Source organism: Mizuhopecten yessoensis, unplaced genomic scaffold, assembly GCF_002113885.1.
Source record: "Mizuhopecten yessoensis strain PY_sf001 unplaced genomic scaffold, ASM211388v2 scaffold4119, whole genome shotgun sequence".
Taxonomy (NCBI): Eukaryota; Metazoa; Mollusca; class Bivalvia; order Pectinida; family Pectinidae; genus Mizuhopecten; species Mizuhopecten yessoensis.
In genome coordinates, this window is record NW_018405385.1 from 124,415 (window position 1) to 135,821 (window position 11,407).

General features: G+C 36.5%; 1 protein-coding gene across 2 annotated transcripts in view; it reads left to right on the plus strand.

The window, feature by feature from the left end:
- Positions 1–11,407, plus strand: part of LOC110448530 (long-chain-fatty-acid--CoA ligase 5-like) — a 43,751-nt gene that overhangs the window by 5,013 nt on the left and 27,331 nt on the right. The window contains exon 2 of one of the 2 annotated variants that reach the window (XM_021494810.1): positions 5,174–5,346. In XM_021494810.1, the coding sequence (XP_021350485.1) occupies positions 5,203–5,346 (144 nt within the window). In that variant the 5' untranslated portion in view covers positions 5,174–5,202. Of the gene's footprint in view, positions 1–5,173; positions 5,347–8,498; positions 9,263–11,407 lie in introns of those variants that run through there. The other variant, XM_021494811.1, reaches the window with a different exon arrangement.

Consider the following 11,407-nt stretch of genomic DNA (forward strand, 5'->3'; position numbering starts at 1 on the left):
GAGTGGGAATGATACAGAAGTGTAAGATGAGTTCAGTAGGAGTGGGAATGATACAGGAGTGTAAGATGAGTTCAGTAAGAGTGGGAATGATACAGAGTGTCAGATGAGTTCAGTAGGAGTGGGAATGATACAGAAGTGTAAGATGAGTTTAGTAGGAGTGGGAATGATACAGGAGTGGTTTGTTTGCCTCCCGGTATCTATTTTTTTCTGCATACCTGACACTATTACAATAGACAGGTAGAACTGTACTCCAGTCATTAGTGATTAGATCTTTCACCTTTTCACAATAGGAATGGATATGGTAATAAACCCATGACAAGACTTACATCTTCCTGGTAATTTTACCAGATACCCAAATTTAAATAGGGTACCTGCTGCCAGTAGTAGCCTTCTATTTGTATTATCCTATCAGTTGTAAAGTAGGTAGACATACCCATGTTGAACATGCATGTCTAGGGTTCAAATAAGGTCAACATTCCTCGTCACACATATAAATGATATGAAACTACATTTATTAGCTCACCGAGTCCGAAGGACCAAGGTGAGCTTATGCCATACTGTGGCGTCCGTCTGTCCGGCCGTCCGCCCATCCGTCAACAATTTCTTTCAACGACATCTTCTTCTTAACCACTGATTGGAATTTAACTAAATTTGACTGGAAGCATCCCTAGGTGGTGGGGATTCAAAATTGTATAAATGGTGGGACTGACCCCCCAGGGGGCTGAGGGCGGGGCCAAAAGGGGGCAATTTGGCTATATTGCTATAAACGACTTCTTCTGTAGAACTATGCCATGGATATCGAACATATTTGGTCGGAAGCATTCATGGGAGGCAGGGATTCAAAATTGTACAAATGGTGGGGCTGACCCTCCGGGCTAAAGGAGTGGGGCCAAAAAAAGTGTATTGTTTGGAAATGGTTGAGATCCCCACCATATAACCATATATACAATTGCTGAGTATAAAGAGAGGAATGCACATTTGCTTCCAGGATGGCCCTAGGGTCTGGCCATACCCTTGGAGACTTAACCTCTGGGTCATAACTTTGAAACGGTTGAGATCCCCACCCCAAAACTATATATACAAATGCTGGGCAAAAAGAGACAAATGCAGTCATGAAATTAGAATTGATCCTAGGGTCTGGCCACAACCCTAGGGACCTAGTTTCTGAGTCACAGCTTGGAAACAGTTGAGATCCCCACCCCATAACCAGACATAAAACTGCTTGGCATGAAAAAATCTAATACAGATATGCTACAAGGGTTGGCCTTGGGGTCTGGCATATTCCCTTGGATCTCATTTGGAGAACATCTTGCCATAATTGCTTAGATAGCCAGGTGAGCGATACAGGCCCTATGGGTCTCTTGTAATAATGAAGTAATGGGGTACTGCTATGTATATGTATTTGTGCAGCGTTATCATGCTCTCAGGGGTTCAGTTCAGGGTTAGCTTTTATGATAAAGGTACAATCTGTGACCTTCACATCTTCTGTAAAGTAAGTCAGGGATGTACCTTTTTAACAGTCTGCAGGCAATACCGTTACTTACCCAAGGTTTAGTTCTAGTGGAATTGCATGCCATCCAGTAATGATATGTACATGTATGTACCATGGGTAACTGATGGGTGATTACTTTAGAGCATGTCAAGTTGTGTTTTTTTAACAGTAACTGTTGTGTGATTTTTAAATGAGTATTAATCTATAACACTGTAGGTTTTTTTCGGAAAGTAATATTTTAATATAACTTTTGTTTTAGTCTCAAACATTATCCAACTTAAACCACAAGAATGCCTCACACAAACCATGATGATGATGCTCTGATACATAACTGTTTTATTTTTGGGGAGCTTCCTCGCAGGTGCTTATCTACGTTCAGCTCTGTAAATGACCCAGCTAACTATAAATACCCAGCATGCTGAATCGTTTTAGTATATATGTAAGTGTAAAACATCAAGAAGAAGGTTTCTATATGATGCTGCAAACACTAGATTATTTGGGGGTAAGTAAACAAAAGTATTGATGTTATTAACCATGACATGAGGATACATCCTGATGGAAAGAAGAAAAGAACATGTTTATAATTTTTTCCCCTTATGCTGAATACAGTTTTCTATGTTTTAAGATAGCAACAGCTACACACAAAATGCACATGATTGTTATTTCCTTAAGCTGCTATGTTGATAATACCAATCAGTAGTAGCCCTATTTCATTTCTAGAATATTGACATTTGTTTGTGTCACATGTTTGTTTATATTTTAAGCAAACTACCAGAAATGGCATCTCTCACAAAATTAATTTATTTAAAAAATTGCTTCACCACAAAGTGGTTCTGCATAGGTAGGTCTGTATTACAACCTTTCTGTGACATTGGTTAAGTTTTTGTCTTTAGGTCAGTTGTGGACAAAAGGTTGCAACTATGATCATGTTACCTCCCATTTTTTGTGTGACTTTTACCGCTGTGACCTTGTTTAAGTTATTGCATTTAGGTCAATTCTTGACGTTTGGATCATACAACTTCACATGCCAATTTTAATGTTCCTCTGTGAATATAGAATGTTGCATGGCTTTTATAACCTTGAACTTTGAACTTGTCCTCTATGACCTTGCTGTGGGTCTTTGTTGTGGCCTACTGTGGGAGTGGCACTGACACATTTGTAGTTAATTATTGCTTCATCCAGAAGTATCTTTTTGCTGTTGTTATAATATATAATAATCATTAATTTATAAGTTGGCATATATATGCTGAGTTTCTGGTTGTAGACGAAGTCTTCTCACCCTGATCTGAAAATCATATGTATAATATGTATATATATATATTTGAGTGATGAAGTGTAGTTTTATTTATGACGTAGAAATGTAACTTAAATAAGAGAAATGAAAAGAGAACCTCTAAGTATGTGCAAAGTGTTGATAAATGTGTGTACATGATAACAGTGAAGGAATGTTTAGTGATGAATGCAGTCACGTGCACGATAACATGAAATCTGAAAAACTTATTTCAGTTGAAGTGACATTCTCAGCCTAATGGAATACAAATGCAAGAAATTGCTGCTAATTTCCTCCTCAGTTGTTTAGACATACAGATCTTATGTCACAAGAAAACAAAAGTATATATATTTATTTTGTACTTTACTGTAAGTGTTATCTCCCATCCTGCACTGATATAATAACTGGTTTGGATCCTACCATGATATGGTGGAGGCATTGGGATCATGAAAGAGATGCTGTTGTTTGATATCTTGTTTTACATACCACAGCACTACATAGAAAAATCATTTTATTAAGTAGCAGGTTTGGGTCTGCTATCTGAAATGGCTCGAAAGTGCACCTATACTACACACATATGAATATTGCCACACTTTGACCATTACAGCGACATCGCCAAACATATTTACACTCTTGTAGCATGTGAAACATGGTATCTAGACATGTTTACATAACTTACACACATGAACCATGAATGGATGCATGCTTGTGACCGACATATTACCAGAGTTTGAACATTGATCATGTACTAAAATCCTGATAGTGATACCTGATGTGTAGTGTACAGGTGTGTAGGTCAATATTGTACTATACATAGCGTATCCCAGACTTGTAAAGGTGTAGGGAAAACACCATTAATAAGATACTGATGATCACTTTCAATCTTATCAAAACCTGATCCTAATTCAGAACAATTTCTTTATTCTGCAAGCCTTAAATCTAGTCATAACCTGGCTGTTGAAAGGAGAGTGTGCTATCCACTTCACTACCTGACCGTGTTGTAACTGTATAGCAACTTTATTATAAATATATGTATAAATTTGTATTGAGGTCACCTACTGCACTACATAGGTTCTCTGGGTACTCCAGTTTCCACTCACTTTAAGAACCCCTGCTACACTTCAAACCAACAAATATGATTAATAGAAAAAAATGCTCCATCACGTACCTTCTTGTTTAAATTTGTTTTGTAATTATTTTAAGGTGAATAAAGTCTATTGCAAATACTGGTAATGACAATACGAAGTAAATATAATTTAGTATTTACAATCGAAAATCGTTAAACCTGTTCCAATACTCAACCACCCCTTGGTATAGGTGCTGTTTGATGTATAGTAGAGCTGCAACGATATATCATATATCATGATCTTTTGATTATGGTACGATACACAATATTTTTTGGGAGGTTGCAATTGCAATACACCTACGATATTTTCAGGGTTTTGTCATTTCTGAAATTAGTCTGCTCATATCAGTTCCAACATGGCAAGAGACAGCTCCAGCTCGGCATGCACATCGAAAGAGTCGTGTCCATTAAGTCTATTTCCAGTTGTAATATTGCCATTAAAATTTTGCAACATATCTTTTCTCTTTGCTTCTACTGTTACTATATGTATCATGACCACAGTATCATGATAAGCATCGTATCGTCATGTTTTAATGTATTGTTACAGCCCTAAGTTGTACAGATCGGTGATATCTAGAGCCGAAGCTTGGTTTTGAAGGTGACTTAAAGCCATACAACAACTGACTTATAAATTTGCAGAGTTTAGATGGTAACCATGGTCTTGTGACTGGATGACATATACCATCTAATGGGATAACGTTTTTCTTTTTTTTCTGTTGTGGTAAACATGAGATTTACTTTTTGTCAAACAGCCATTTTTCAAGTTTTGGGATTCAGGATGGTAACCATACATTACCATTATGATTGGCTGAGATAATTACGGTTATAACTCAAGCTATAATGAGATAACTTTCTTCTGACTTATTTTAGTGATAAAGCTTTGACTTCTTGTTAAATAACCAGTCCACCATGTCCACTGATTGGCCGAGACATTTATGGTTATAACTGAAGTTCTATTGACAGACTTTCTTGGTACTTTGTTGGAAGTGATTATTAATAAGGGGTTTACTTTGTGTTGAAAGACTGACCTTTAAGTTTTGGGTTTGAAGATTGCTTCTATGGCCTCTGATTGACCCGTGAATTTATGCTGGTAAGTTAAGTTTTGTTGGGCAGATTTTAATGCAATCTTATAAGCATTATTTGCAACTGCAGGGATATAACAGGCCCTGTTACAGTTTGAACAATATCTTCTTATAAATTTTGATTTTATTTATTTACATTTGGTATTGTCATCTAAATACTTTAGTTATACTGGAATACTAACTTCGTGAATTACCATTTACAGATACCTGGTAACTGTCTCCAGTAACAAGGATGGGTGATGAATACATGCGCCTAATGGGGGCTGGGGCTGTGGCCATAGGGGCCATCACTACAGCATCGGCCTACTACCTGACCCGAAGTCCGCCCTCTGTACCAATGATTTGTGACCTTGACAACCAGTCATCTATTGTACCAGTGAGTACATGTAATTTATCTTGGTCATTACCTATTTTCTATTTAACTCTTGAAATGTTTATTATGAGTCAATATTACTACATGTAATGAGATTTTGTTTATTTCATCTTTATATTTTTTTTCATAAAAGTCCCGGAAGGCATGGACTTCATTTCAGATATTATTTATCAAAGCCATAGTCATGCTGGAAAAAACGCTCCCAATGTATAGATATATTAGTGGTGCGGGAATCCTTAAAGTTTTCATGCAGTTGAATGCTACTGCCCTAAAATAGGTCAATTTTAACTACCGGTAAATGCATTATGCCCATATGTGTAATGCCATCTCTTCAGTTAACTTTGATTTCCAATGTGATGCAGGCATATTGATGCTTAATCAATGCAGCTACACCATTCCATTGGCCCTAAATGACTTTAGTTGTCAATCGGCTGTAAAACGTTGCAAAATCAAAATACTTAATGCTAATTGGTTTCAATGTAATTTACAATTACTATCCTAAAAGTGGTCCTATTTAAGCTAAATTTGGCATACATAATGGTAAGTCTCTAGCAAGTGGCATTACCATTATGATGCACACACATTTATGCATAATTAATGAAGGCAGGCTATTACATATTGATTAGTTTTCATGCAGTGTAAGACCTGAACATGGTCTGATTACAACCAAATTAACAATGCATGGAGGTGTACAATTTCACCAGCCCAACATTAGGGCTAATAGATTTTATATCAGGGCCAGTCAAAATTTCACTTAACTTCCACTTTGAAAATACATGTAGGAATATTTCATTATGAAATTGTGAACCCCTGATGCTGAAACATATTGACCAGATCATTTGGTATGCATACATTTACACCAATCCTCAACAACGGACCATTGCAAAACACTGTACTGAAAATAGGAAATGGAAAGTATACAAAAGTTTTCACTGATTAAGAAAAATCATACAAGATTATATTCCTTTGTCCATACTGAGAACACTTCCATGATTGTACAACTATATATTATAATCTGATTTGGTCTTGAGTATCCTTGGGCCAATGCAAGGGAAGTAATTCATTTTGTGTAAGAGGTTTGGTCCCCTGGAGCAATGGTCATTTTCTGACTGAAGAACGAGTATCATTCTACCAAGTACCATATAACATATATTGATTTCCAGGTCAAAGGTTGAGGTCACACTCTTTGTGCAATATTTGTTTCTGTACTCAAAACTAATCCTCCTTTCTACTTAACATCTTTTCATCTAGGACCTTGACACTCCACCAAATGACCATGCTTGATCAAATAAGAACCATATTGCCAGTGCAGTCAAAAGTTCAAGGTCAATTTGAGCTATTATGTGAAAATGGGTTTCTAAGTAGGATATCTTTGATGTCCACTATAGGCTTGCATTTCTAGTTTTACTTCCTGAATCTCCAAGAAAATGATCTATCTGTATATAGCTATACAGGATATGATGTAGACAAAGGTATTGATCCGTAACACATGGATGTACTCAGCATCCCTCTGTACACTACACAGTTCCGTGTATTGATTTTAACCTATTGATCTACTTATCAATTCTATTGCTGATCTTTATCCAGTGCCGGTTTCCATCAGAGCTCTACACGATTGTCATATACATGTACTTATATCTACCTGCCAGGTAGATGTACTTATATCTACCTGCCAGGTACATGTTCGACAGACAGGCAAAGTGTATCAATGTTTGCATATTAAACATAAAATTCGGCTGACAGACTGTCATAACCATACAGTGCTTACCTGGAAATTTTCTTCACCTATCATACCGTTGTCATCAATATTAAATGGAACTGAGAATTGTACTGCAACTTTACCAAAGAACGATGATAAAATATTCATCTATTCTTGTCTTTTAGTATACCGTCAAAAGGTGGCTTTCAAAAAGATATATGATGGCTTGGTAAACAGAAATCTGTAACAGAATTGCCTAGTAATGTTAAGTATTGTTTGCCCAGGTAGGTTGGATGTGGGGAAACCGACATGATATACAACCTGTTATAACGTATAGCACACCTGATTTTGTAATGGGAATAACAAGGAAGTTCAGTTGCCAATGCAGGGTTTTATTTACTTGTCAGGGTGTCTGGTGAGACTTGGTACATACAACTTGTTACAATATGAATTTGTAATGGTAATAAAAATGCAGCTTAGTTCCAAATAAGGGTTCTACTTATTTGACACATCAAAGGTAAAATTTTGGATCTTATTCTGCGATATTTTCTAAATTCTAGAAAAGTCAGCTTGTATGTTCTGGAATTCAAAATGATAACTGCCTGATAAAAATACAACACAATAAAAGCAGACATTTATTTTTAGATTATCAATATTTATGTTATACTTCTGTCGATTTAGGTATATATTGCTCTTCAATGGAATCGTGTATTGGAGTATTGTAATATCATAAACCCGGCAGGAAGTACTAATCCCTGGAAAAGTCTACCTGGACTATAAAATAGATTCTGAAACATATTACGCAGAGAATTCAAGAAACAAAGTTTGACCTATTACCTGTGTGAAGAAGCCAATCATTCTGACTCACTGATCGAAGTGCATTCCACCAGTGTTAAAAATTGGTTAAAACCTTTAAAATGGTATTTAATTACAAATGAAACATTCAATACATGCACTCAAAATTCTAGTGAAATGAAACACACATTTTTATATTGCCTAATACCCGAAATGAAGGGTTGCCGGATTTATTAAATTATTATGTATAGCTTGTTCTCTTGAAATCATTTCTTTCTTGAAATATCTTAACAGAAGACTTGAAATCAAATATGTTTTGTGAAGGTTTGGCAAATAATTCCTCCACTAGGCATCACAGATGCCGCCGCCACCCAAGCTGCATGTTCTAATAAACTGAACAGACCTGTTTTAACAGTACTCCTTTTGCTAGCAAATGATATGGCGCAATGAAAAAGATATTACATTATGCATCTAAGCAGCCAAATATATCTTAGAGGTATCTAATGGCTAAAAATATCAGCTGAACTCAAACAAGAGTAAACTAGAAGTATCTTGAGCTGTATACATAATGGCCAGGAATAGCTGTTTTGCTTGAGGCCACGTGTGTTACACAGAATGGAGGCTTGCTGTGGGGTGATGTAGTCTGTGTGTGGTGCATCTAATGTGTACCAATCCTAGTCTATCATCTCCCCATCCATTCATAACTCTGGACCAATCACCGGACAGCTTCCAATGAGATGACCTGGTTCTAATGAAATATTTACTACATATACTATCAACCATGTGACTGTTTGCTTGAAAGTGTTATTTGTAAGCGGGAGATAGCTGTTATATTTCCGGTTTCGTTTATAGTCTGGAGTTTTACACTGTCATGTTTCCTGGTATAGAAACTTAGTTTAAGGAATGCTACAATGTGACAGAAGCTGACAGAACTGACCATATAATTGTTGGTCTACAGTATTGATCGCTGGTAACACTGACCAGCACTATTGTGTTGTAGATATACCTCCTGTTTTATTGTGTATATCTTGTAGTGGACCTGAGGCCACCTTATTGAACTGTGTAGAACCCTATTGTCTAGACCAGTGACAGAAAATACTGTATGGTCCGAAGTTTTAACAAGAAAAAGATCCTGTAGATTGAAAATGGAGATCTCCACACAGTTGGAAACCCCTGTACATATGAGAAAATTGTGTATGTGATCAGTGATCACTGACCCATTTAAAATATCAGGTAAACAGAACTCTAACTGGTGTATACACAGTCAGGTGTGCCCAGTCATATGAGAGTGCTCACCCATGTGTGGAGTATCCTGACCTGGGGATTTCATACCTATACTAGGGTGGAACGTTACTTGCGACCATGGGAAGCACAAGCTCAGTGCCCATTTTGGTGGATCTTAACAAACAGTCGGAGATAGTAGAGGTATGTATTCACTATTCAGTGTTATTGTCATTAGAAGACTTGTAGTTGACTAGTTGGGAAAGATGTCACTTTTTGTTTTGTGTGAATGACTGGTCTACACTACAAGATTTTATCCTTATGATACTTTACTTACTTGCATTAATCGTCATCCAATACTAGTAGACTACCTGGTATATACACAGCTATGCTTCACATACAGGTAGACATGGTATGGCTGTGTGTAGTTCTTCATTAGGACAGAGTAAGGTTATAATCAAGCTGCACATCAATTTAGTCTTCACTGTAATTAGCTACCAGTGTTGGTGCATTAACAAAAAACAACTTACTGTCATAAACTATGTCCAGGTTAAAACCATTGACTCGGATCAGAGAGATGATATGTATACCAGTAGGATAGTCCCTAACTAGTTGGACAGTAACTAGTAGAGATGATGTGTATATCACTAGGTTAGTCCCTAACTAGTTGGACAGGAACTGTGAGAGATGATATGTATACCAGTGGGATAGTCCTTAACTAGTTGGACAGGAACTAGGAGAGATGATATGTAAACAAGTGTAGCAGTACTGGACTGGGTTGATCGTCAGCGACCAGGTAGCTCAATTGGTAGAGTGTCTGAGTTTGGAGGGTCTCGGGTTCGGAACAGATGATATGTATACCAGTACAAGTGGCTGTAACTTGTTTGACATGGAAGAGATGCTGTGTATTTAAAAGGAATGTACCTCTGATTCCCTTAGTCGCTGTGGAAAATCTTTTTCTAACAATTTGTATGATAAACAGAAGTGATGCTTACCATACAGGCATACCGATGTTCCATGGTACCAAAGCTAAGAAAGTTTTATTTTTGGAAGATCAAACGGCTAAATCATCATATTGCCAAGTCATTAATTAGTAATATCTTTATTATAATCAACCCCAAAGCCGCCTACTTCTAGAAAATTGGACCCGTGTAGCAGAAATATGGATTTTGTAATTTGGATGGAAAGGTAGGAGATCTCTGTAAATTGTTAGTGTTATAGAAGCACATCCGGTATTCTATACATAAACAATGGGGCCACACATACAGGGGACTGTACCTTCATCAGGTACATACGTCAGTCTAAAGTCCAATCACAGCAGTGGTTACATCATCTCACCAAACATGCGGCCCATGGAACCTTAAGCCCGATCATTTTACATTTTGCACCTGTCCTTCTAAACCATTGTGTACATACCAATTTATAAATAGAAACATTATTGGTAGTAATTTCAAGTATGCAACATATTAGGGCTGATATTATCTCATGTATTCATATATTGGAAAAGATCTCATCTTTGTTATGTTTTTTATATTGTGTTCATCGATATTTTTATTTAAAAAAGGAAATCCCATTTGGTCAATATCTGGATTTTCACATAGTATTTCAATATATATTTGTTTGACACCTACACAGAGCCATCAAAGTAGAATGTTTGACTGCAGCAATACCGTAAATCAGATAATGAAAAATATACTGTATATGGAGCATGAAAAAGTATGTAAATTTAGTTGAAAGGCGAGATTGGTCTTGTTGTGGAATATTTTATATATATATATAGATGCGATACTAATACAGCTGTATATATAATTTCACACTTCAGTGACGTTGGATGAGTATTGCTACATATTGAAAACATTTTATACCACACTGAGTAAGTGTGTACCTCTAGGCAATATTAGTGATAGATGTGTCTTGAACCGAATCAGGGAGGATGTGGTTATACATTTCTCCCCGTCGAGCAACAAGCCTAAAGGTGATCATTTATAATTGAACGGTCTATCTTGTACATTTTTTATGATGAGTCGTGTCTAACAAACAGTAAAATCATAAAAAGCTGACCCAAGTTTCATGTTATTCTTGATTCTTCAAACTTTTAACATAAATTCAGATTATACTTTAGATTATACTCTTAGTCTTATAATATAGATATGTGTATCCTATATTACAAGTTTTACTGAATATATACAGAAGTTGTTTTTTGCTACAGCTGATTCAAATGTGTAAGACGTATATGAGCCAATCACTGTTTAATTACAGGTTTATTCAAGGGTCCCTGGTGCATTTATGTTTAATTGGAACAGTAATGGGGCACATTTTGTTTGTAAACAGCAATTTGGAGGAGGAGGG